The sequence below is a fragment of the Oncorhynchus clarkii genome, chromosome 16 (genome assembly GCF_045791955.1).
Source record: "Oncorhynchus clarkii lewisi isolate Uvic-CL-2024 chromosome 16, UVic_Ocla_1.0, whole genome shotgun sequence".
NCBI classification, from domain to species: Eukaryota; Metazoa; Chordata; class Actinopteri; order Salmoniformes; family Salmonidae; genus Oncorhynchus; species Oncorhynchus clarkii.
This window is the reverse complement of record NC_092162.1, coordinates 38,142,166-38,169,696: the sequence shown is the minus strand read 5'-3', so window position 1 is coordinate 38,169,696 and position 27,531 is coordinate 38,142,166. Positions and strand designations below refer to the sequence as shown.

The window sequence follows — 27,531 nt, the reverse complement described above, 5'->3', positions numbered from 1 at the left end:
GAGTTGAGTTATGTTATGGTGACCTTAAATAAATTCTAGTTCTGGATCAGTTGTGGCACTTGAAATCGGAGGAAGGGCTTATAGTAAAGGCTGCAATGAAATAAATGGAATGGTATCAAACACATCTAACACATGGTTACCATGTGTTTGATACCGTTTCATTTATACCATTCCAGACATTATTATGAGACGTCCTCTCCTCACCAGCCTTCATTATTCTGGATATGCAGTGTTGAGGAAGCTACTCTGAAAATATAGTTTACCAAGCTACCAATTAGGGATGCACGATATATCGGTAAGCGTATTGGAATCGGCCGATATTAGGTAAAAATGGCCCGATGTCTAGTTTAACGCCCATGTGCAAAACCGATGTCAAAGCTGAAGTGCATACCTATATAACGTAGGTAGATGACGTAATGACGCCACGTAAAATACAGTGCTACACAGAACAAAAGCAGAAAAATACTTTCAGTGAGACAACTCAAAGGTGAAATCCATTAATGCCAAGATAATGGAATTCATTGGCCTTAGCAATCAACCGTTGACTGGTCGAGCACCTCGAGCCCCGGTACACATTACCAAGTAGGCGCTATTTTTCAGATGTTGCCCTACCTGAGTTACACAGTATTGTTGAAACGCACATCCCTGAGCTACTTGCTATGGGCGTCACTGCTATTAGCTTCACGATTGACTGACAGTTGGACCAGCGATGTCAGCCCTATGAGCATGCTGAGTCTGACAGCACAGTGGGTCTACGAGGATTTTGAACTGAGGAAAGCTCAAGAATGTGCGGGTTCTCATACCGCTACTGCCATTTCAATGGCATTTGAGAACATGTTTGAAACATGAACACACTCCCTAGTGCCATTCGAACAACTGACTGGAGAAATAAGCTAATCAACTGTGTCTGCAGCAGACGTGATACCGTCTGTCATGGCATTGAAACGCCTGCTCAACTAAACTGCCCACGCAGACCGTGGGGTTAACACTTGCAAAAGTACTCTACAAGAGGCTGTGAACAAGCGATTCGGTGGCATTCACTCTGAGCTTCTTTACTGTGTTGCCACCATTGCCGATGCTAGGTACAAGGGCCGCTACTTCGAAGTAGACAAGAAATAGGGTTTACGTGAAATGTTACATACACAGCTGGACAAGATGGAAACGGACACAGTGACAGTGCACACAGAGGAAGAGAGGCCACGGACAGACAGAGCTGAAACTTCACTGCTTGACATGTATGATGAAATCCTGGTTGAGACTGAACAAATTAACAACAAAACAGGACAGCAAGTAAGTGAAATAAATAGATTTTGATGATGTTTTACTGGTAATGGGGACATGCGTAAATGTCAAGAAAATAACTTATTGGTCAGTGTGTGTGTTAACTATTTAAATGTACTAGAATGCTTAAAATGCCGCTCAAATTTTTAATATCGGTTACCGTTTTTTGCCATGGAAAATATCGGATATCGCTATTGGCCAAAAATGTCATCGGTGCATTCCTACTACCAATTACATCAAACTGAAAGAAGTTAAGCTACACTAAAGTTACCCCTATGAAAAATATAGTAAACTAAAGTTACTTTGAAAAAGTACTTTGTGAAAAGCGTCAAAGTGGGACTGTAGGATTTAAACACAAAAACAATGTTTCAAGTGAGAATTAGGAAGGTCTGTCTGATAAAGAAAAAGAGAGAAGATTATTGCCTACTTTACCCATGTTTTTCTTTTTGCAAAAAAATGGTTTGTAGTTCCAGTAGTTAGCTACACCACTATATGGCTAAAAGTAATTAAAGTGCAATTCCATCACTTTTCAACCTCATTTTCATTAATCCAGCACAATACCAGTGTCGACATATATTTTGTAGAAAAAAATATAAAGTTAAAAAGTTCTACTCGATGACATCAATGATTTTCAAATACTATGAGAATCGTGGTGACGCGTGGAGCAAGAAAATACCCTCCTATTGGTCAGAATGTGATGTCACAGAGAACCATTTTTTAGGAACTTTCTTCTTATCTTTTTTAACCACTGATCATAGAAACATGCTGTTTTTACACATGTAGATACTGGTATGGTGCTGGAGATAGTGAATATGAGGTTGAGAAGTGGTGGAATCGACCTTTAACTACTGAAAACACTACCTAGATTTGAATTCAGTTCAACTACCACTAAGCTACTGTAAAATGTAGTGAAATTACTAGTTGAACTACATGTAGCTCACTACTCCCCAACACTGTGGATATGAAAACAATAACATATTTTTAACCTCAGTGACCCAAATATTTTGCCATACAGCGGAGCTCAGTATGCTTTGTGTGCTTAGTAAGTGTGTTTCTGTGTGCGTGCGTCTTCGATCTCTAACCTTGGTCTGGAGGGTCGGGGTCCCAGGCGGCCCACAGCTGGACGATGAAGAAGGGGGACCAGCAGACTGTGTAGACCAACACTATCACCAGAGTCATCCTCACCGTCTTAGACATGGCCTTGGAGATGGAGGGGGGCGTCAGGGCCCGGGGGGGTGGGGGAGGGTACTCCAGCGATGGGCGTGGAGAGGAGACACACCGGGGGGAGGATGGGAGCTCGAAGGATGTGTAGGACTCATGACAGTGGCATCCGCCATTGTTAGGAGGCACTGAACCACCACCACAACCACCTGAGGTGACTGGGCCATGGGATCCATGTGGGCACGGGTCACATGATGGGGGAACTACAGCTGTACTGGAGCCCCTTTGGTCACTGAGGCCGGGGTTGGAGGGGAGGGTTAGGTTATCTGGAGTGTTGAACGGGCTTTGCTGTGTTGCTGCTGTGTGGTTGTTGTGACAGCTGCTGTACTGTGGAGAGGGGGACCGGTAGGGATAGCACTCTGAGGGTACAACAGCTGTAGTAGACTGGGGGGAGAGTGGTAAGAGAGGGTTGCAGAGAGTGCTGGAGGGGTTGTTGTTCATAGTCTTTAGAAGCTGCTCCCCTCCTACTCCTGCTCCTCTCCCCCCTCTGCACCCCCCTCTCCCCCGTTCCCTGGTCGCTCTGTCGTCGTCCTTTTTGACTCTGTGGAAGTGGAAGATGACAGCGTTGTTCTTCTTGAGCTCTGCTGACACCATCCTCTCTGACTTCAGATAGATGTTGTTGTGAATCTCTCTGAAGATCCGGATCTGGAATGAGAAAGAAATGGATGAATGAATGGATTTTCCTTAATGAATCTGAATATGTCTGAAGTATGTAGCTAGATGCTAAAAGAGTAAAATACATACAATTAATAGAAACGTACAGCTAACTTCCAAAATAGAGGAAACACTTGAGTAAATGAGGGATACAAAGTATATTGAAAGCAGATGCTTCAACACAGATTCCTAAGTTAATTAAGCAGTCAACATCCCATCATGCTTAGGGTCATGTATACAAATTTCCAGTCGTCCATTATTTTGGCTACCATGGCTAGAAGAAGAGATCTCAGTGCCTGAGACAGCATTTTTCACCACCATCAACAAAACACCAAATGATAGGATTTCTCTCAGAATGGTGTTGGACACTTGTAGAATCTATGCTAAGGTACATTGAAGCTGTTCTGGTGGGTTGTGGTGGCCCAACGCCCTAAAGATACTTTACGTTTTGGTGTTTCCTTTATTTTGGCAGTTACCTGTAGATACTAATAGAACAAATGTACTTAGACAGTAAAAGAGTGCACACAGAGAAGTATTTTGGAACCGATTCCTAAACCTAATCATCCCAACACAGACACCAAACACAGACCTTTCTAACTCAATTAAATGTCCTAGATTCTGTTTCCTGAAAAAGCACAAGACCCCAGCAGGTCATGAGAAACTGGGTCTTAGAACAATGTCTTGCCAAACCATGTTAGCAAGGACGTCACTTGATCAGATCTGGGTTCAAACACGACTTTAAATAATTTAGAATACTTAATAAGCTGTTTTGACTGAGCTTGCCTGGCATAATGGAACCAAAAGAATATTGCCAAAACAGCAAACTCACACATCGGGGGAACTCTAAGGCAGAATAAATCACACACTCAAAGTATTCAAAAGATTTTAAATAGTATTTGAACCCAGCTCTACACTTTATATGAAACACAAATTAATTCAATGTCCCTAATCTTTGGCTGGGATCTGGTTCATTTGACTGTTATTCTGGTTCCTCGCTGGGTCCCTCACAGTGGGTAGTGTTCTGACAGGCCAGCCACACAGCAGTAGGTCTACAGTGGGCTGTGTTAATTAGGCCAGGGGAAACAGCAAATAGCCGGACCCTGGAAATATCTTTCCTTAAATAGAGCAGCTTGCTCTCTCTCTGAGTCTGACTGGACCAGAGGGAGGTAGCCCAGAATGTCTCTATCCCCCACGGGACGCTACACAACACCAGCCAGTACAGCCACCCCATCTACCCCACCAGCTGTCCGGCCTGTCCCAGATCTGATAGAACTGACTCCCTGCAGTTTATTCAACAGTGCCTACCAAAAACCGCTCCATCAAAACACAGCAAATTTTATTCATGCAAAATCCAATTTTTTATTCTGTGTTTTGTATGTTCTCGGGGGTGGCAGGTAGCCTATAGCTTAGAGATATGGGGCGCATCCCAAATGTCACCCTATTCCCTATATAGCGCACTACTTTTGACCAGAGCCTTAAGGATAATGAAATAGGAAGTGTACTGGTAAATGGAGGGCAGCTGGTCTCTGATCCCAGGCACCCTCCAAGGGCATTGCACCGCGGTTAACGCTGTGCCTGTCAATGTGGAAAAAGGATACATTTCTATTATATTTTTGTTCGGTGGTCACACTGTGTTGTCTCCTTGTCTTGTACCTGGCAGACAGTGATCATTAAGCCTGGCAGTGTGTGTGCGTGCATGTGTGTGCGTCTGTTTCAGTAGTAGTACCTGGCAGACAGTGATGATTAGTGCTGGCAGTAAGAACACTGCTAGGGTCATCCAGGTGATGTAGGCCTTGAGTCCCCACGGCTCAGCGAAGTGAGCCCAGCACTCAAACTCTCCTGGAGACACCTCCGACCGCGAGAAGATGAACAACTGGGGAGAGGGGAATGTTGGAGGAGGGAGAGGGTGGGGAATGGAGGGAGGGGAGGAAGGAAGAGTGAGGGGTGAGGGAGTCAAAACCAAACCAAACATCAATTTCCTTCACAACTAACAGAACAGGAGACCACTCTGTCTAGGAAACTTCCACTGATCTCATGATACGCCTAAAAATGGAACACCTTAAATTTGACTGCAGGCCCTGGGGTCAGGGCAGGAGTGTCCCATTGAGACTTCATTTCCTGAGCCAGCATGTCATCTAGCTGTCCCTGGTTCACACCTGAGGTAGCCTATACTGATCAGCGGTGCCAGTGTCCCTACCTCTATATTGTTCTGAGGGCAGCTCTGCCTCGAGGGCAGAACATATGGAAATGGTTGTGTGAAAGCTCAAGTAAACAGTAAGTGGGCAGAGGCTGTCATGTTAGGGTTGTGTTTGAGGCTAGGGTTAGGGTTGAGCCCGGATGTGGACATGAAGCTAGGGTTGGGGTTGAGGGTTAGGGTCAGTGGAGGCTCTTCAGAGGAGGAAGGGGAGGACCATCCTACTCAGTACATTTCTGAAAAATAAAAATTGTCACACGTTTGAGATAAATCTATAGTAAATATATATCACTTCACCGGATAAGTGATTAAAACACACTGTTTTGCAATGATGGTCTACATTATCCTCAACAGCACCCTCTAGGGTGGCACCATGGTGTAGCTGGAGGACAGCTATTTTCTGTACTCCTCTGGGTATACTGACTTCAATACAAAACCTAGGAGGCCTGTGGTTCTCACCCCCTTCCATAGACTTACACAGTAATTATGACAACTTTTCTTGCAGTATGAAATATCTTGTTCATCCAATCAAAGGCTCAAAGATTTAATCAAGTACCGAAAGCATAAACTACAGCTAGCTAGCACTGCAGTCCATAAAATGTGGTGAGTAGTAGACTCAAAGAGAGAGAAAAACAATAGTTGATCAGTTTAGAACGAGAGAGAGAGAGAGAGAGAGAGAGAGAGAGAGAGAGAGAGAGAGAGAGAGAGAGAGAGAGAGAGAGAGAGAGAGAGAGAGAGAGAGAGAGAGAGAGAGAGAGAGAGAGAGAGAGAGAGAGAGAGAGAGAGAGAGAGAGAGAGAGAGAGAGAGAGAGAGAGAGAGAGAGAGAGAGAGAGAGAGAGAGAGAGAGAGAGAGAGAGAGAGAGAGAGAGAGAGAGAGAGAGAGAGAGAGAGAGAGAGAGAGAGAGAGAGAGAGAAAAAAAAAGCAAAGCAGGGTTGGTCCTGGTCTGTCCCTGGATGGGAGACCAGATGCTGCTGGAAGTGGTGTTGGAGGGCCAGTAGTAGGAGGCACTCTCCTCTGATCTAAAAGAATATCCCAATGCCCCAGGTCAGTGATTGGGGACATTTCCCTGTGTACGGTGCCATCTTTCGGACGGGACTTTGAAGGGGTGTCCTGACACTAAAGATCCCATGGCACTTATCATAAGAGTAGGGGTGTTAACCACAGTGTCCTGGGCAAATTCCCAATCTGGCCCTCATACCACCATGGCCACCTAATCATCCCCGTCTTCCAATTGGCTCATTCACCCCCCCCCCCCCCCCCATCTTTTCCCCTGTAACTATTCCCAGGTAATTCATGTAAATTATAATGTTTTGGTAAAATAAATATAGAAATAAAACCTGACTCGAACAGAGAGGAATGCTATTTACATTAGCTAGCTGGCTAAGGATTTCCAAGACTGCAAGGTAGGGATTTCCAAGTCGAGGTAAAGCTTTCGGTTTTATGAATTGATTTGCTTGACGTGGTTGTGCACATGGATTGGATTGTGTGTTTCCTAGCGCGTTAGTTTTAGTTTGTTGACTATAATGTTAATATGGTGACAACGATGTAGGCTGTGTAGCAGCTAGGGGTTGTAGTATAAAGGTTTGGCTTGGAGAAGATTTTGCGCCTGGTCACTGATCAGGGGTGTGTTCAATACAGTGATTCTGCTGCAAAACATTTCTTCAACGTAAGCAAACTAAACGGGGAGGGACCTACATAAATTTGTCCAATAGAAAGGAATGTTTTGCAACTGTTTGGACTAATAATTACACCCATAATCAGCTAGATGCAGGCAAGAGTGTGCAAGAGAGTATTGATTGTGTCACTTTCTGTCATCTTATTTCTCCAATCTGTCGACTTGTGCACCTACGTCATAAATGTTCATTTGTATGCTAGGTTGTATTGTCATAATGAGTATAGGGTAAATTTGAGTATCATGTAGTCGCCTAAACCCATCAATGTTACATTGAACTGGGTGAATGGAATAGGAATGACAGTCATCCTAAACGCTGTAGTAGAAATAAAGCCTCGCTAATCAAAAATAAATAAAAATCGTCCTTACGAACCGGCACTGGTTAGGGTTGAGCTGGGATGTGGACATGTAGCTAGGTTTAGGGTTAGGGTTTAGCTGAGATGTGGACATAAAACTAAGGTTAGTCTAACTGTCCCCTACAGTACCAACCTGTGGTAGGGAGAGCAGCAGGGCCAGGCAGTCATGATGGAATTAGGGTTAGAGGTTAAGGCTTAGGTTCAAGCTTAGGCTCAGTGTTCCTACCTGCCTGTGGTATGGAGAGCAGCAGGGCCAGGGGGTCAGAGGTCAGTGATAGTGCTCCTACCTGTGGTATAGAGAGAAGTAAGGCCAGGCCCCAGGCCATCATAATAGGGGTGTTCCAGCGGGACACGGACCCACCACGATAGGCCTGCAGTGGGCAGCAGATGGCATAGTGCCGGTCCACTGTCATGGCAACAATCATATAGGAGGACGCGAACATCCCTACGATCTGCAGGTACTTTACTGAGCGACACAGAAAATCCGGCCCCTGGAACCTTTCTGTGATGTTCCACACCAACTGGGGAAAAACCTGTGGGGCCGACAGGAAATAAGAGAACATTTAGCGTGGCTACGTTAGATACTAGCATACTACTTAGAATCCATGAATCAATGCTAGTGTGGACATTGAACCAGAGTAGACTGACTGCCATAGCAATGGAATAACAATAACAATATTTATTTGAATGCTCACGCCATTTCCGCTGCATTTTGAGAACTGCGCCCACCATACAATAGTAGGCGAATGTGTGTTAGTCATTTAGAACGCCCACAGGATCTTAATTTGAGCCAGTTTGCTACAGCAGGAAGTCTACAATTTCAATGTGAAAATTACTAACTTCAGAAGCTTTTTTAAAACTCAAATACACTAGAAGTTTGCAGGAAAATGTGCAGTAACATAATAAATTAAGATCATATATCTGTAACAATGATTTCGAGTTGTAGGAATAGTTGACTAATTCATATTGTTAAACAGACTAGAAGGGACAGAATCATGGTCGTGTCACCACACTCTCCATGTCATTGTGACTTAGCTCACTCATAGGTTACCGATGTTGATTACTGTATACATGTGGTGCCTAGCAATCAAAACAGGGCTGGGGTTAATCCCAAGAGAATTGGAGTTGACTCTAATCTCTGAGGTGTCAGTCTCACCTGGAACAGCGCCACCACCAGGTCAGCCAGACACAGGTTGACCATGAACAGATGCATCGGAGCGTTGTGTTTCCTCCTGCGGAGCAGCACCCACAGTACGAAGCCATTCCCTAGGGTAGTGAGGGCCAGCACCAAGCCCAGGACCCCTATCTCCGCCCGTGCCAGACCCAGATCCCTCACCCTGGGCTGGGGTAAGGCATGGGGCGTGGTGGCTGAGGCGTTCTCGGGGATAATACAGTAATAGGACCCTGCCCCTTCGTGAGAACTGTTGATGGATGTGATGTCGGAGAAGAGGGAGGAAGTGAGGTTGGTTCTTCCTGTTGTCACGGATGCCAGAGAGGAGTGGCCTAATCTATTCCAACCCATTTCCCCGGAGATGGTTTCCATGCCTGCGTAAAACACAAACAAAACAACAGAAACCTCATAAAACTAATAATGATAAAATCTCCCCGTGTTTGTTTTGTAGGGAGAGAGGGCAAAGAGGGCACAGAGCCTGCGGAAATGACCTATAGTCCTATAGTCCAGCCCTGTTCTATACCGGAGCATGCAAGTCACAAACTTCCTCTGTTTGTTTGCAGTAAACATTGTGGCTAAGATTTGATAATAAACTGATGGTTTGTTAGGTTTGGTTAATCCAATTTTTATTAAATTATCTTCAATTGCCTTCTAATTTGTTGGACAGACGAGCAGTCTTACTATCCCCCTTCCCTCCGTCTTAGCACTCTCTGTCCAGACTTCTTGACAATACTTCTACCATATTTATTTTCTTCCAGGGTCTCTCTCTAGACAAGCTGGAAGAACACTTTGTTTCATTGATTGGGATCTTCTTCCTGGTATGTTTTGTCAGGAGGATATAAATCGCTTTTACAGGCCTCATTATGAAACAAACGTGATAATAACAATCATCCACGATGAAATCAGGGAGGGGACTGTTAATTTATATAATTTATTTTGTGTGTTAGTCACACGCCATATCTCAGACAGCACTGGGACGATTTTTGACTAAAGTTAGGTGAATGATGCGTCTTGCCATAAAGATCCGCCGTTTACTACATTAAACTGATTGGCCCAAGGCGGGAGGTATACTAATGAACTGACATTTGTTAGTCACACGCAATATCTCAATTGGTCCAAGGGGGGGGGGGCGATGCGTTATTCGTGCGGAGACTGTTGCCTTGCTTAACTTTTAGAGTGTTTTTCCTTACAGAAATAATCTTAAAGTGCTTAAAAAAGAAAAACAAATTGCAAATGCAACAACATGATGGTCTTATCATTAGATTGAATGTTTTCAGATTGAGATTATACTGATTGTTCAAACTTAAAAGAGATGCTTCAATGTCAACTCAATGTGTCTAAATGCAGTACTCTGAATAGGGAATAGGGTGCAACCATTGTTTATTTCCTGTCAGTATGTATGTAGTTCAGTAAAGCTGTGCTTTTATGTAACAGTTCTACAACCTGTCTGTTGGTCTATCTATCTGACTCTCTCCTTCTGTCTGACGTAAGTCCTGCTTTCAATTTGTTTTTTCTCATACTTTCCTTGGCTCGATTTGACAGCTTCTCCCTCTATCTCACTCTCCCTGTATCCCTCTCTTTCTCTATCCCTCTCTCCCTCTATCCCACCACATTTTAGTCCTTCACCTTTGCTCTTATCTCTCTCTCATCCCTTGTTTATACCATTCTTTCCCTCCCCTCCAATCACACTCTCTTGATCCCATTAAAATCCAGTTTATTTTCTCCCTTTTATAAATAAATAGCACAAAAGTAAATAATAACATCATTGATATGAATGACACTGATAATCAGAGAAACGAAGTCGTGGGATAGGGAGAAGCTTTGACCAAATAAATAGACAGGGAGAGAGGAGGAGGAGGAGGAGGAGGAGGAGGAGGAGAGGGAGAGAATAAGGTGAGGGGGTGGTGGGAGAGCGAGAGAGTGGTGAGAGGAAGGAGAGAGAGAGCGAGCAAAGGGGAAGCTGAGGGAACAGAAGAGTTGAAGAGAGATGAAAGATAAGACAGGAGGAGGAGGAGGAGAGGATGAATAAAAGGAGGAGAAGAAGAATGGACAGGAAATTAGGTCATAATGATACTATAATTACCATGGTGACAGCAGGTCCTGATGTTATCAGGAAATTGGATGTAATATTTGTAATATACTTGTTACAGTATTTATTTGACCTTTATTTAAAGGTGCAAGTTGTACAATTCTTCATTCAAATAGCAGGCGACTAACTTAACCAAGTCTTATTTACCCTGATGGCATTCCTAGGGACAGTACTCACTTTGAGAGTTAGAGGTCAGGTTGTTCTGGAAATATTTATTTGGAAACTGAATTAACGTAGCTCTGGTCGAATTATATTTGAATTTAGTGTGACTAACAAGAAATTACAAGGTTTGCACTCAGTCGTACCACAGCCACTTAATGTGCAATTTGCTGCCAGTAATAACGTTCACACAGCCTGGTGTGTGTGATAATACAGCATGACTTATTCTTCTAAAGCAGGGGTGTCAAAGTCAAATGGACGGAGGGCCAAATAAAAAAATCAGCTACAAGACGAGGGCCGGACTGTTCGAATGTTCATTGAAAAATTTTTAAATGACGCATATAGTCTAGTGAACCTAATTGAACCTACTGAAAACCTAACAAATATATTACAATATGATCAGATAAATAAAGCAATATTTTCTTATGGCTCTGTCAGTAATCTTTAATTTTCAACAGACACAAAAGACAAATTTCCTTTATATAAATATCCCCATAACATGAACATTAAATGAAAGAAACCGGTATTCAAGGCACCATCAGTAGACTATATTTTCTATTTTAGCAAAAGTGGGCTAAATTTACTTCAAAGAAAAAACAATAATAGCAATTTTCTATCATCCACTCAACTGAAATATTTTTAAAATATAATTGGATTGAAATACTAAAAAATAAAGTGCAAAAATCTATTAATCAAAAACAACACTTTGTTTAAGGAGAAGTAACATGCAGTGAAAACAAATATTAAATTTTAACTTTTAAACTTGAACTGAGTAAAAACTCTAAATATGTGATTGCACAGTAATGTTCACTTGTTTGAGGTTGAGGGTGATACTTGGTGGTGTCCCATCTTTTCCACAAGTTCATCAATGTTCGGGGTAAGGCTCTGAGCTGAAGAAATCCTCAGAATTGAGTGGAGGTGTTCAGCAGTAAGTCGACTTCTGTGTGATGTTTTGTTCAGGTTCATCAAAGAAAACAGTTGTTCACACAGGTATGTGCTGCCAAACATAGACAACGTTTGAGCAGCCTGGATGCGCAGCTGGGGCATTGTGCCGGGGAGGAAACGGGCGAACTCCGCAGCACCCACTGCCGCATATTTTGCCCTCAGTGCATCATTGCATTGGAGGTCAATCAACTCCATTTGGAGGTTTGGTGGTGAGCTTTCCACGTCAACAGCAAATGGGTTACCGAGCAGTTCCAACCTGCTTTTTTGTGCTTCAAAGTCAGCAAATCGGCGTCGAAAGTCAGCGGCAAGCATACCTATTTTATCAGCCAACTGTGTGCTCGGGAACGCACTGGTAGAGAGCTTCTCTTTCATGGTCTGGCAGCTGGGAAAGTGGCTCAAATTTTCTTTCCGCATCTGCGTCTCCCACAGAGTCAGTTTGGTTTTAAATGCCTTCACTGTACTGTACATATCAGAGATGACACGATCCCGACCCTGCAGCTGCAAGTTTATTGCATTCAGATGACTCGTAATGTCACACAGAAAAGCCATTTCACACAGAAACATTTCGTCTCGGAGTTGTGTTGTGTCTTTCCCTTTGCTGTCCAAGAACAGACAAATCTCCTCACGAAGCTCGAAACATCTTTGAAGCACCTTTCCCTGGCTTAGCCATCGCACCTCTGTGTGATAAGGCAAATCACCATGCTCCGTTTCTAACTCCGTCAGAAATGCCTTGAACTGGCGGTGATTCAAACCTTTGGCTCTGATAAAGTTAACTGTGCGCGTGATGATGCTCATTACATGCTCCATTTTCAAGGCTTTACCGCACAACGCTTCCTGGTGTATGATACAATGATAAGCTGTCAGCTCACCTGTCGCGTTTTCCTCTTGCATCTTTTCCCGTATCTTCGCCACCAGTCCGCTCCTGTGTCCACACATCGCAGGTGCTCCGTCGGTTGTCAAACCCACAAGTTTTTCCCAAGGCAGCTCCATCTCATTTACACATCTTGACACCTCTTCATACAAATCATGCCCCGTAGTTGTGCCATGCATAGGACGTAAAGCCAAAAACTCCTCTGTCACGCTTAGGTTGGAGTCCACTCCGCGGATGAAAATTGACAACTGGGCAATGTCAGAAATGTCGGTGCTCTCATCCACAGCCAAGGAATATGCAATAAAATATTTTCCCTTTTTCACAAGCTGCTCTTTTAGATTGATGGACAACTGGTCTACTCTCTCGGCAATGGTGTTTCTGCTCAGACTCACATTTAAAAAGAGTTGCCTTTTTTCTGGGCAAACTTCGTCACAAACTTTAATCATGCAGTTTTTGATGAAATCCCCCTCCGTAAATGGCCGGGCTGATTTAGCGATCTCTTCTGCCAAAATAAAACTGGCCTTGACAGCAGCCTGGCCTTGTGATTTGGCTTTTTTGAACAGAGCCTGTCGAGATTTGAGGCCTCGTTTTAATTCCTCTGCCTTTTGTAGCCTTTGTTCCATGTCCATATTCTTGTTTTTGTCCGCGTGTTTCGTTTCATAATGTCGTCTCAGATTATACTCTTTCAGTACCGCCACACTTTCTCCACACAGAAGACACACAGGTTTTCCAGCTACCTTCGTGAACATATACTCCGACTCCCACCTTGTTTGAAACCCCCGGTTCTCAGTATCCACCTTCCGTTTTGCCATTTTTGATGGGTATCTGAAAGTTAATTTTACTGTGATGCTGACGACTGCTGTGCCAATAAATATTGAAATGAAGCAGCCTACTGCTCGGTGCATTGTGGGAAATGTAGTATTGGTGCGTGTAAAAGATCTGCGGGCTGCCGGCTTGCTGCGGGCCGGTTCTAATAATAAATCAAGATCATCCCAGGGGCCGTAAAAAACCTTCTTGCGGGCCGGATGTGGCCCGCGGGCCTTGACTCTGACATATGTGTTCTAAAGTGTTAGCAACTGTGTTGCTCTCTGCCAGAGGCATGTATCTATAGAGAAGACCTGGGTTCAATTACTATTAGAAATATATATTTTTTTAAACTTTCAAATACGCTTGCTCTGTAGTGTCTAGAGTGCCAGATGGTGGGGGTTACAGTTCTGGGACTATTCTATTGATCAATTAAACCAGGCAAGTTCAATCAAGCACAGATAAAGTATTTTAAATGATTTCAAGTAGTATTTGAACCCAGTTCCGCTGTACAGGTTTTACAACCCAACACAGCTGCATCGCTCTATCCCCGGCCCATTGTCTGTGTCACTCAGCAGGCAGGTAGGGAGTGATTGAGAGACAAGAAGCAGAGCAGAACCAGAGCCAGCGCTGCACTCTTTGAATCCCCACGGGGTTACCAACCAAACGTCAGGAATCCCAAACATTGCCAATGATGGCGATGGGTTCAACCATACTTTAAAAGAAAGCTGATCATTTGGGCCAGATTAATGCACTTGTTGAATGTCTGCTAGCTTACCTAACCATATCCTCGAGAGTATAGTTTATTTTGTACTGTATTTCATAACTTCAATTGTGGGATATTGTCACTACGTTCATTAGTACAATTTGTAACATTACACATATTTTTTGATTTTGTTCAACGCACTAGTTCTGAGCGACTGGTTTGAAATGCCTTTGAAGGCAAATGCAAATGCACTTGCACAGAAAACATGTTCACTTGACTGACTATGTAACTACTGCTGACTGAAACATGCTCAGTAAAGTTCGCCAAACGTTATATCTTTGTCTGTCATAACTACCACACAAAGTATTTTGAGACATGGTCGCAGCAGTGGGATTTTTACCTCGGAACCGTTTTTAATTAGATAAATAGATAGGTACTTTATTCATCGCTGAGGGGAACTTTTTCAAAATGATGTGTTTCAAGGCTGTAGTCAGAGGCCTCTTCTTTCTCTCTCTCTTCTGTCTTCTTTCTATTTTTAATCAGGGAATCTCTTGGCCTGACTTTGAACCCCATTGGTCCCCGTTGTATCTTTAATCTAAAACCTAAGAGGCTTCTTTATACTTATGTTGCCCACGGGGTCTACCCTTCCCTACCTCCTCACCCCTCCCTCCCTCCCCCTGTAATTATAGGTGGCCTTGTGAGCATCCAGAAAATGTTGCAAGTTCGCTAGCACAAGCTTCATGCCAGACCAAAGTTAATAGTTGTTTACAAGTTCGTTGCAGACAGGCCATGTGTAGCCAATGAAATTTATAAGATATTTAGTTTATCAGGATATTTTCTACCTGCAGGCTGCAATGTTTTTGTTTGTTGGATTTATTGTAGGCTATTTTTACATAGTTGACAATAGAAGTTACTTTTTAGGTTTGTACAGGGGCGCAACTTTCACATGTCCCGCCCCCACATTCTGAAATTACATTTTTGTCCACCCCAGTTTAATCATTGGAATGGGATTTTAAAAAAAGGCGGCAACGGTATGCTTTAGGACCACGCGGAGACATTTATGACCGGGTGGACACCACAGAGTAGCCTGACAGGCTGTGTGAAGGCAAAGGTTCTGGAAGGCTGGCTGGACCATGGGAGAGTTGAACATGGTGTGTACGTGTTGCGCTCTTTCACTGAGTTGTAAAAGGAAGCAGAACAGAAACGGGCTATTCTTTAGTTGACTGGTAAACTAGTGTTTATTCGCAGTGCTGAGCTAGTATTGTAACTGACATGTAACGTTAGCTAATGTTTCATCACCTCTCGACTGAGGTGAATGAATAGGTTACACTAGTGAGTAGCTACCACAGCCAGGTAAGCTCCAGCCTCAAGTTGTCTGTCAGACAGCGATATGAGGCGGCTATTATTACTATCTAACAGCAGTTGTTTGTATGGGAAGGTTTGTAGCCTTTGTTTTGTACCATTTCAGAAGTAAATGAACTTGGCAAGCTTTCGCCTGTTGATGTACCGTTATAGAGAGAGCTGGCCAAAAGTTGGCTTACATTAGCCATTATTTTTCCCTTAATCAAACTAGACCTGAATCCAACGATGAAATAATCGGCCAAATGATTGAAGATTGATATTCTGACTTTTTTTTCAGTGCAATGTGAGTTGTATTATTCAGTATGTCAATGTCACGTTATTGATCTGTAAGTTCCCCTAGCTAATTCCCTATTTTTCACACTGACACAGTAAAAAACAGCTCTAACATTACAGGCTTCATTGTCATGGTGCACAGTAGAAGTCTGCGCGGACCGATTTCTTGCCCGCTCCCGCTGGCGCTACCACAAGAACAAGAACCCAAACCCTGTTATTTCAGTCCAATGTGATGCAGCTCACTTGCCAGCCGTGGTCCCTGCAATTTTGCGCCCTATAGGCAATGTAAAATGGGCAGAAATAATTTAGGTTAAATGACCAGATTCTCACATTGCCCTTATATTGTATTACTGGGCTGTATCAGCCAATATGCCAGATGTAGTTAGAAGAGAGCAGAGTTGGAGAGACTTGCACTTTCTCTTGAGATATTTTTATAGGCTACCTTTTAGGAGTGGGAAGATTTTTAGACAGAGAAATATGGGTGCTCAATATTTAGGCCTATTTCTAGGCACTATAGCCTAATCATAGGCCTATTTAGGAAGTACATTTCCTTGGAAAGATAACTGCCCCGTGCTTCACGCTCAACTAGGAGAGGTAGGCTACTGAAATTGAAGCGGTGAATTCTGAGTGTGAATAATGCGAAAAAGATGTGGTTTTAATACAATAGGTAGGCTGCCGCATACAAAGCAGAAAGAGGACCGTTTCCAAATAATCTGTGGGATAGCAAAAATATTTGAATCCCAAAGTCGTCTGTCTGACCGCCGCTCCTGCCTCCAGCGTGAAAAAATGCAGACTGCGCCGCAATGATCTCTGTCGGGACCTGCAGGTCCCGCAGGCATCCCGCGGGAATGGTGCCCTCTAGTGCAGTCAGTACACAACACTATACTCATCATGTTTTAGCAGGATCAGATGGCGACAGGGGTCCCAGCAGGGTCAGACAGCCAGGGAAGACCAGTCTATGGAGCTCAAGTAAATTTTGCGGTATATTCAGTAAATGATACAAAGTTCCATCTTGAATAGATGGCTCGACCTACAGTAGCTACAGGATAGCAGCGTTAAGCATAAAGCTAGAGTCTGGGATTATGTTAATAATGGTCATTTCAATTATTGAACCATTTATTCTATTCTTGAATGATATAATGTATAAATGTACACCAAGATAATTATTTGTCATACCTCATTTTAGGAGGATCAGGCCAGGGAAGACTGCTCTGTGACAGAGGTGAGGTGAATTTTTGCAGATACAACACTTTATTCACCCTGTCCAGCTGGAAAAGCCAGATGCTATTTTAAGGCAGTCTGACAAAGTTGATTTCCAAACTGTATCAAGTGTTGATAAGAGGCTTTTACCGATTACATACAACATGTCAAAGAAAAATATGAGGAAGACCTGGGAGACGCTATTGATGATGATGAATGGATACAGATGTGTTAGAATGTCCAGTCATGTTCATATAATCTCAGACATAAATGACTGCAGTTTAAGACCATCCATAGAACGTTCCAAATGCCAGTGAAACTGAATATCATGCACTCAGAAATGATATTATTCTGCTGGAGGCGTAAAACACAAAAGGGTCCATATTTGCATATGTTGAGGTCTTGTGAAGGCTTGTGAAGGTGTGTTATTGTGAAGGTATGTTATTGTGAAGGAGTGTTATTGTGAAGGAGTGTTATTGTGAAGGTGTGTTATTGTGAAGGAGTGTTATTGTGAAGGTATGTTATTGTGAAGGTGTGTTATTGTGAAGGAGTGTTATTGTGAAGGTGTGTTATTGTGAAGGTGTGTTATTGTGAAGGAGTGTTATTGTGAAGGAGTGTTATTGTGAAGGAGTGTTATTGTGAAGGAGTGTTATTGTGAAGGAGTGTTATTGTGAAGGAGTGTTATTGTGAAGGAGTGTTATTGTGAAGGAGTGTTATTGTGAAGGAGTGTTATTGTGAAGGAGTGTTATTGTGAAGGAGTGTTATTGTGAAGGAGTGTTATTGTGAAGGAGTGTTATTGTGAAGGAGTGTTATTGTGAAGGAGTGTTATTGTGAAGGAGTGTTATTGTGAAGGTGTGTTATTGTGAAGGTGTGTTATTGTGAAGGTGTGTTATTGTGAAGGTGTGTTATTGTGAAGGTGTGTTATTGTGAAGGAGTGTTATTGTGAAGGAGTGTTATTGTGAAGGTGTGTTATTGTGAAGGAGTGTTATTGTGAAGGAGTGTTATTGTGAAGGAGTGTTATTGTGAAGGTATGTTATTGTGAAGGAGTGTTATTGTGAAGGAGTGTTATTGTGAAGGTATGTTATTTGATGTTATTTTATCTCAGCATGTCTACAGATTCTCAGTTCACCCTGTTTTTGTTTGCTTGGAAATGTTGATACTGTAGACTGTTATTCGAAGAGACTGTGTAACCTAGCATTTAAGGTGGCTCGTAAATGCATTGCAATTAATTGAAAGGTTGGTTATCCTCCCACAATGTATGGAAGAAATGTCAAGTTATGTACAGTATTACTAGATTTGTTTTAAGGGTATACTGTGCAACTTTCATAAGGTCTGGCTAGAGGCCTTATATGTACAACAAAAGGAGTCTGTATTGAAAACATGCCCACGTCAGGGGAGAATACCTATTTTAGGCAATCCCTTGCTGTTGGGCTGTTCAGTCCTGGCCCTGGGGGTCGGCTGTACTGTTGTCACTCTGGTCTTGGCCTAACACACCTGAAACCAATAATGAATGTTTCACTAAGATCCTAAAGCTGAGTGGGGTGTGTTGGGTTGGGGCGCTACAAGGCCGTGGACCCCTAAGGGCAGACTGGGTGACCCAGCTAGATTGTATGCAAGTAAAAAGAGCTCTACAGTACTATTAGACCTATGATATGAATTATATGGAGAAGGGGGAGGTGGGTCCTGTTTCTGTGTTTTAAAGTATAGGTGTATGTGTGTTCTTTAAACTTTTGTTTTCCAAACCTTTCCCTTGAGACAAAAAAAAAGATGGGAAGAAAGTTGTGTTGGGGAGAGTTGAGTTATTGACTAGACTGGTGGGGGTCGGGCGTGTAGGGTTGGCTGGGCGGTCTGGCAGAAACGTTATATAGAGGATGTCTTAAAGACAATTGACTTTAGATGTGCTTTACTGTAGGACCCCCAGACCCTCTGCTCAATTATGTCCCCTAATAGCACTGCTGGGTGATTTAAAAGTCAAAGTCAATCGATCAATAATATGATAATACTCTTAGCAAAAATGTTTATTTTTCATTTATAATATGTAGAATCTATGAGAATAGAAAGGTTCAGAACTTTTGTGAAACATCACAGCAGAGTTGAAAAATATATGGCACGTAGAAATTAAAACTGGATGGTGTTCAGAGATAGATGGGAGGGGTTGAGTGGAGCTGAAGTATGGGACTAAAAAATAAACAAGAGATAACTATTGTAGAATATACTATTTAAATAGTATGTATAAACTGGAAGTAGAAGCCTGAGTGTTGTTGTCCATTAGTTTACTCAAATTAGGGGAGGGATGGTAGGGTTAGGAGAAAATAATAAAGGAAAATATATTTTTCAAATAATATATATATATATATATATATTTACCCAAAAATATATGGGGGATTGGAAATGATGCAGACAATTATATTGATGGAAGCAACAATTTATCTGCAATATTAAAGCTGATCTAGCCCTACCAAAATGTAAAAAAAAAAATCTACATCCCCACTTCTAAAATCAAAGTTGCGCACCTGGGTTTGTATCATTTTCATTTAGATTTGAATATTATTTTGATTAACCACATGACATTGATTTTGAGATATGATAACTAGAGGTCGACCGATTAATCGGAATGACGGATTAATCAGGGCCAATTTCAAGTTTTCATAACAATCGGTAATCAATCATGGCCGATTACATTGCATAATTGCAAGGCTATGCTCAGTGAGTCTATACATAGTCAAAGATTTTCTTAATTTTAGGTCAGTCAAAGTGGTGAAACATTCTGCCCTGTCTACTTTATGTTTAGGGCAAGATTCTGTTGAGATAATGCCACTAGAGGGAATAGTAGCCGTTTTTGTGCTATTTTGTGTGTTTTTTGCGTTGATCTTAACTTTTTTTGTACATCGTGTTTCCTCCATCATTTCCTATGACCGCAAAGAGCTTCTGGACATCAGAACAGTAATCACTAAACTCAATTTGGATGAGGATTTCTACTTCAATGAGTGGGGTGGCGGGTAGCCTAGTGGTTAGAGCGTTGAATTACAGGAAACATCCACACTGAGCTAACGGCTAGAGCTGCTGCTTTCAAGGAGCGGGACACTAATCTGAACGCTTATAAGAAATCACGCTATGCCCTCAGACGAATCATCAAACAGGCAAAGCGTCAATACAGGACTAAGATTGAATCCTACTACACCGGCTCTGACACTTGTCGGATTTGGCAGGGCTTGCAAACTATCACAGATTACAAATAAAAACCCAGCCACGAGATGTCCGCTGACGCGAGCCTCCCGGACGAGCTAAATGCCTTCTATGCTCACTTTGAGGCTAGCAACACTGAATCATGCATGAGAGCACCAGCTGTTCCGGACGACTGTGTAATCACACTCTCCATAGCCGATGTGAGTAAGACCTTTAAACAGGTTAACATTCACAAGGCCAAACGGAATACCAGGATGCACACTCAGAGCATGCACTTACCAGCTGGCAAATGTTTTCACTGACATTTCCCTGACCCAGTCTGTAATACCTACATGTTTCAAGCAGACTAACATAGTCCCTGTGCACAAGAACACCAAGGTAACCTGTCTAAATGTCTATTGTCCCGTAGCACTCACATCTGTAGCGCAGGAGGTCGGTGGCACCTTAATTGGGGAGGACAGGCTCGTGGTAATGACTGGAACAGAATTAGTGGAATAGTACCAAATAAATCAAACACATGGTTTCCATTCACTCTGTTCCAACCATTATAATGAGCCGTCCTGTAGCCATAAAATGCTTTGAAAGGCTGGTCATGGCCTACATCAACACCATCACCCAGACACCCTGGACCCACTCCAATTCGCATACCGCCCAACAGATCCATAGATGACGCAATCTCTACTGCACTCAACACTGCCCTTTCCCACCTGGACAAAAGGAGCACATACTTGAGAATGCTGTTCGTTAACTACAGCTCAGCGTTCAACACCACAGTGCCCTCCAAGCTCATCACTAAGCTAAGGACTATGGGACTGAACACCTCCCTCTGCAACTGGATACTGGTCTTCCTGACGGGCCGCCACCAGGTGGTGAAGGTAGGCAACAACACATCAGCCACACTGACCTACACAGGGGTTTCTCAGGGGTGCATGCGTAGTCCCCTCCTGTACTCCATGTTTACCCACAACTGCGTGGCCCGCATGAATCCAACGCCATCATTCATTTTGCCGACTACAGAACGGTGGTAGGCCTCATCACCAACGACGATGAGACAGCCTATAGGGAGGAGGTCAGAGACATAAACCTCTCCCTCAACATCAGCAAGACAAAGGAGCTAATCGTGGACTACAGGAAATGGAGGGCCGAGCACGCCCCCATTCACATCGACAGGGCTGTCATGGAGTTGGTCAAGAGCTTTAAGTTCATCTGTGTCCACATTTCTAAGGACTTATCATGGTCCAAACACACGTGAAGAGGGCGTGAAAATAACTCCTCCCCCTCAGGAGGCTGAAAAGTTCTACAGCTTCACTATTGAGGGCATCTTGGCTGGCTGCATCACCGCCTGGCATGGCAAATGATTTCCATTTTGACCATAAGGTGCTACAGAGGATAGTGTGTACGGCCCAGTACATCATTGTGGACTACTATACCAGGTGGTGTCAGAGGAGGTCCCTAAGAATTGTCAAAGACTCCAGCCACCCAACTCTTAGACTGTTCTCTCTGCTACCACACAGCAAGCGGTACCAGAGTGTCAAGTCTGAACAGTTTCTACCCCCAAGCCATGACTGCTGAACAGTTAATCAATCGCTACCCTTTTTAGTTGCATTGACCCAATTTTAATTTGCACTGACTCTCTTGCACCGGCTCTATGCACACTTACAAGACTCTACCAACACACTCACACATATTACACTGACACACATGCATATTTATGCCACACACACACACACACACACACACACACACACACACACACACACACATAGGCACACTTTCACACTCTTCACATACGCTGCTGGTACTCTGTTTATTATCTATCCTGATTGCCTTGTCATTTTTACCCCTACCTGCATGTACATTACCTCAATTACTTCAACTACCTCCTACCCCTGCACATTGACTCGGTACTGATACCCCTTGTATACTGTTATACACTGATTGGACACAACATTAGGAACTGGTCTTTCCATTACATACAGTGCCTTGCGAAAGTATTCGGCCCCCTTGAACGCCCAATTTTTCAGTTTTTGATTTGTTAAAAAGGTTTGAAATATCCAATAAATGTCGTTCCACTTCATGATTGTGTCCCACTTGTTGTTGATTCTTCACAAAAAAATAAGTTTTATATCTTTATGTTTGAAGCCTGAAATGTGGCAAAAGGTCGCAAAGTTCAAGGGGGCCGAATACATTCGCAAGGCACTGTAGACCAACCAGGTGAATCCAGGTGAAAATATGATCCCTTATTGATGTCACTTGTTAAATCCACTTTAATCTGTGTAGATGAAGGGAAGGAGAACCGTTAAAGAAGGATTTTTAAGCCTGGAGACAATTGAGACATGGATTGTGTATGTGTGCCATTTAGAGTGTGAATGGGCAAGACAAAAGATTCAATTGCCTTTGAGCGGGGTAGGTGCCAGGCAGACCGGTTTGAGTGTGTCAAGAACTGCAATGCTGCTGGGTTTTTCATGCTCAACCATTTCCTGTGTGTATAAAGAATGGTCCACCACCCAAAGGATATCCAGCCAACTTGAAACTACTGTGGGAAGCATTGGAGTCAACATGCATCCCTGTGGAACGCTTTCGACACCTTGTGGAATCCATTCCCTGACGAATTGAGGCTGTTCTGAGTGCAAAAAGGGTTGCAACGCAGTATTGGGACGGTGTTCTTAATATTTTGTACACTCAGTGTAGTCTCTTCATTGTAACGTTTTCCTTTTTTTCTTTTTCTTTTTTACTCTGCATTGTTGGGAAAGGGCTCGAAAGTAAGCATTTCATGGTAAAGTCTACACCTGTTGTATTCGGCGCATTTGACAAATAAAATGTTATTTAATTTTGCTTTGATAGCATTCCAATTTGTTCTGTGTTTTGGTTTATTCTTTCCAGTGTGTCAAATAGTTATAATTGAGCTTTCTCAATATTTGGTTGGGTTTAATTGTGTTGCTGTCCTAGGGCTCTGTGGGGTCTCTTGTGAACAGAGCCCCAGAGCCAGCTGGCTGTGGGGACTCTTCTCAAGGTTAATCTCTCTGTAGGTGAGAGCTTTGTGGTGGAATGTGTGGGCATTTGATTTCCGAGTCCCCTCTCTCTCTCTCTCTCTTTCGCTCTCTCTCACTCAATCAGTGCTCACTGTGACCAATAGAGGTGTGAATGTTTAAATGTTTAAATTAAATTGGGATCATTAACGTTTAGAAAGAAATCCCTAACTGAAAAACAAAGATTATTTTGTGTTGTTTTTTTCTCCACAAAATTAAAATCACAGTGAAGTTATCACAAAACTACCACTAACTGTTACAGCGATGCTTGTACGAACTTGAACCTAGTCGCAGAGAAACACAGCAAGCAGAAGTAAAGGTAAATTCAGCTCTTTACTTAGTCTTGACAAAAACAAGGCAACAGCACAAGAGTGCACTAAGCAAAATATAAGACCAAAGCACAGATACAAGCAACTGCGGAACCTAAATATTTGAAGGTAATCAAAACCAGGTGAAACCAATAAGTAATAATTAGGGTAACCTGGAAACTAGAACACAAGGCAAGGGCGTCCTCCAGCGGCAAATAAACAACCTGTGACAGGACCCCCCCACTCAAGGAATGGCTCCTGACATTCCACTAGGGGTAGCAGATCGCTCCTCAGGACCGTAACCCTCCCGGGCCACGAGATACTGAGTCCCACGCCGGAACTGATGACTAGAAAGGATGTGTCACACAGTGTAGGCTGGCTGTCCCACTATCATGCGAGGCGGAGGTGGAGGCAGAGTGGCCGGAACCAGAACTGAACACCACAGGCTTGAGTCTGGAGATGTGGAAGTTGGGATGAATCCTCATGGACCGGGGAAGATGACGAAAAATAGGCCACTGGATTGATGCACCGTAGAACTCGCATGGCCCAACATACCGGGGTGCCAACTTCTTAGATTCCATGTGTAGGGGCAGATCCCTAGTAGACAACCAGACCATCTGGCCTGGACGCAGGAGAGGGTGAGAACGGCGATGACGGTTGGCCTGCCGTTGAGCTCGAGCAGAGAACCTCAGTATCGCTGACCGAGCCCTCTTCCAGGTCCGGCGGCAACGAGAGATAGGACGTTCAGCGGATAGAACCGCCACTTCAATCTCCTGATCTGGAAACAGAGGAGGCTGGTATCCGTACAACACCTGGAATGGTGATAGGCCGGTGGAGGAACACTGGAGAGTGTTGTGTGCGTACTCCACCCAGGGAAGATGCTGACTCCAAGTGGTGGGGTTGGCAGACACATCTAACTACAAACATTAGATAGGAATCTTCACGCTAAAGAAGTGCCGTAAGGCGATCTCCAGATCCTGGTTCACCTGCTTGGCCGTTGGACTGAGGGTGATAGCCCTCAGTCAAACTGGATGATGACCCCAGAAGGTTACAGAACGCCCTCCAGAATCTGGAGGCAAACTGGGGGCCCCGGTCGGAGACGATGTCCAGAAGAAGTCTGTGAAGGGGGAAAACATGCTGAATGACTAGCTGAGCAGTCTCACGGGCAGATGGAAGCTTAGGCAGCGGAATGAAATGTGCCGTCTTGGAAAAGCGGTCCACAATGACCAGGATGACAGTGTGGCCCTTTGAGGATGGAACCTGTGATGGAATCCATAGAGAGATGAGACCAGGGTCGAGAACATGTTGGCAGCAGATGAAGAAGCCCCAGAGGCTGCTGACTAGGAGTCTTATTCCGGGCACGTGTCGGACAGGGAGCCATAAAGGTCCGAGTGTCCACCTCCGCCGAGGGCCACCAAAACCTCCTCCTCAAAAACTCTAGCGTTTGCTGCCCTCCCGGATGAGAGGTGAGACGCGATGAGTGAGCCCGCTGTACCTTGTACCGTGCCCCAAGAGGAACAAAAAGTCTGTTAGAAGGACAGCCGTCAGGAACTGCCTCCCTATCTTGCGCCTCCCTCACTACAGTCTCTATACCCCAGGACACCGGCACGAGGATGATCGACTTGGGGATGATGGATCCAAGTGGCCGATCCTCACTGTAGCTGGGGAACTGGCGAGACAGGGCATCCGGCTTCACGTTCTTAGAACCCGGGTGGTAAGATAACATGAATCTGAACCGAGTGAAGAAAAGAGCCCAACAAGCCTGTCGGATATTGGGGCATCCTCCTGGATGTAGGCCAGGTTCTTGTGGTCCGTCTAAACCGTAAAAGGATGTTCCGAACCCTCCAACCAGTGCCGCCACTCCTCCAAAGCCAGTTTGACTGCAAGCAGCTCTCGATTGCCGACATCATAGTTCCTCTCCGCTGGAGTGAGACGTCTGGAGAAGAAGACACAGGCGTGAAGATTTTGGTCTTTAGCTGAGCGCTGAGACAGAACTGCACCCACGTCAACGTCAGAGGCATCCACCTCTACCACGAAGGGAAGAGAAGGATCTTCATGAACTAGAATGGGTGCAGAAAAAAAAATATTCTGGTCTGGCCCTCTCAGCAGCCGAGGTCCAGCTTACATGCCCAGCCTTACATGCCCTTGGTGAGCGCTGTCAATGGCACAGCCACAGAACTAAAGTCTCTCACAAATCTCCGGTAGAAGTTAGCAAAACCCAAAACACGCTGGACTTGCTTGACAGTGCTGGGCCACGGCCAGTTGACCACCGCTTCTACCTTTTGGGAGTCCATCCGTACACAGCCTTGAGACACAATGTACCCCAGGAAAGAGATCGGAGGAATGTGAAACTCACACTTTTCACATACAGGTGGTGAGATAGGCGTCTTTGAAGGACCTGGCGTACATGTTGGACTTGTTCAACCATGGACATGTGGAAGATGAGGATGTCATCCAGGTATACCAACACGAACTGGTGAAGGAAGTCGCGCAGCAACTCATTTTTTTATTTTATAAACAAATACCTAACTGTTGCTAGCAGCAGCGTAGGGCCCCAACTACAAACATTAGATAGGAATCTTCACGCTAAAGAGCTTACAGAAATGATTGCAGTTGATATGCAGCCATTGTCACTGGTAAAGGATGTCAGCTTCAATGCCTGATGGCATATTTAGAACCAGACGACAAGATGCCATTTTGAAATACTGTGATGGTCTGGTTTGTACAGTGATTGCTCTGCAAGTACAAAGCGCAAGCTCTCAATCACCCATATGGGGTGTTAACAATATATTGTGGGATGACTATGAACACGCTGCCATACATCACTGCAACAAGTCGTCACACTGATGAGAAGTGGGACGTGAAGTTCCATGTACTGACAACTGAGAACATGGAGTAGAGGGACACAGCAGAGAGACTAAAAATGGCATTAACTACAATCGTTGCTGAGTGGGTGGTGGACAGCAGTAAGGTAGCCTTGAGTAGATGCCTTCTGGTAGCCTGAAGTAGATAGAACGGTATTGCCACCTAGTGGTCATACACAGCCCCATAACTGCATTAAGAATTCACATGTCATTTTATTATTTTGTTCTTATTGTTTAAACATTTAAATGATTAAAAACATTTTTGTTTAAATGTAGTTTTTTTGTCACATCCCTAGACTGAATCTCCCTCCATAGGAAGGTGTTATGATGGATTGACTACACTGGGCCACGGTAGGAATGTGGTAATGATGTTAACTAACCTAGATGCTGAACCAGGAACAGCTCACATTCTTCTCTAGCCCAGGGTCATGGTCATTTTTTATTTGACCTTTATTTAACTGGGCAAGTCAGTTAAGAACAAATTCTCATTTTCAATGACGGCCTAGGAACAGTGGGTTAATCTGCCTTGTTCAGGGGCAGAACGACAGATTTGTACCTTGTCAGCTCAGGGATTTGAACTTGCAACCTTCCAGTTACTAGCCCAACACTCTAACCACTAGGCTACCCTGCCACCCCGTCAGGCACCAAACTGAAGAAAACAGAAGGTACTGCCTGGATTTGTCCAATAACAAACACCCATTTGTGGTGGTGGTGATTACTAACTTCAAGACATGTGGTTATGATGAGGATGACTTTACGGCTGGTAATTGGTAATTACTTTAAATCAAATTTGATCAAATGTGTGTGTGAGGTCTCCCGGGCTTGTGCTGATAAAGCATCTTCAGTGCTCTCCCTTTCTACTCTTCATCCTCATCCTCCTCCATTATAAGTCCTCAGTGCTCTCCTCCTTCTAAACCTCGTCCTCCGGCTAAGACAAAGCCGGTGGACGAAACTCCGTCCTAACACGTAGTGTTTAGTCATCGCTGTTAGATCTAATCAATCTGTAAAGTCACACGTGTAAAATGGGGTCTCCTCCAAGGCTGATTAAGCATCTTCTGTCCTCTCCTCTGTTAGTACCGTTTAGTCATCACTGCTAGACATCATCCCTTGAGCGAATACCACAGTGTCGGTTTACCGCAGTTTCCCGAAAAAAGTTTCCCCCAAAATTGGTCCCTGGTTCTCGA

At 43.8% G+C, this 27,531-nt stretch overlaps 1 protein-coding gene across 5 annotated transcripts in view; it reads right to left on the bottom strand.

The window, feature by feature from the left end:
• LOC139368394 (vasopressin V2 receptor-like) overlaps positions 1–27,531 on the bottom strand; it is an 86,399-nt gene that overhangs the window by 8,110 nt on the left and 50,758 nt on the right. For all 5 annotated transcript variants that reach the window (XR_011626958.1, XR_011626957.1, XM_071107206.1 and 2 more), the window contains 4 exons: positions 8,537–8,925; positions 7,668–7,913; positions 4,883–5,029; positions 2,364–3,147 (listed from right to left, as the gene is read on the bottom strand). Coding sequence is in view for 3 of the 5 variants with exons in the window: in XM_071107206.1 (XP_070963307.1) it covers positions 2,364–3,147; positions 4,883–5,029; positions 7,668–7,913; positions 8,537–8,923 (1,564 nt within the window). In the remaining 2 variants the exon portion in view is untranslated. The remainder of the gene's footprint in view (positions 1–2,363; positions 3,148–4,882; positions 5,030–7,667; positions 7,914–8,536; positions 8,926–27,531) is intronic.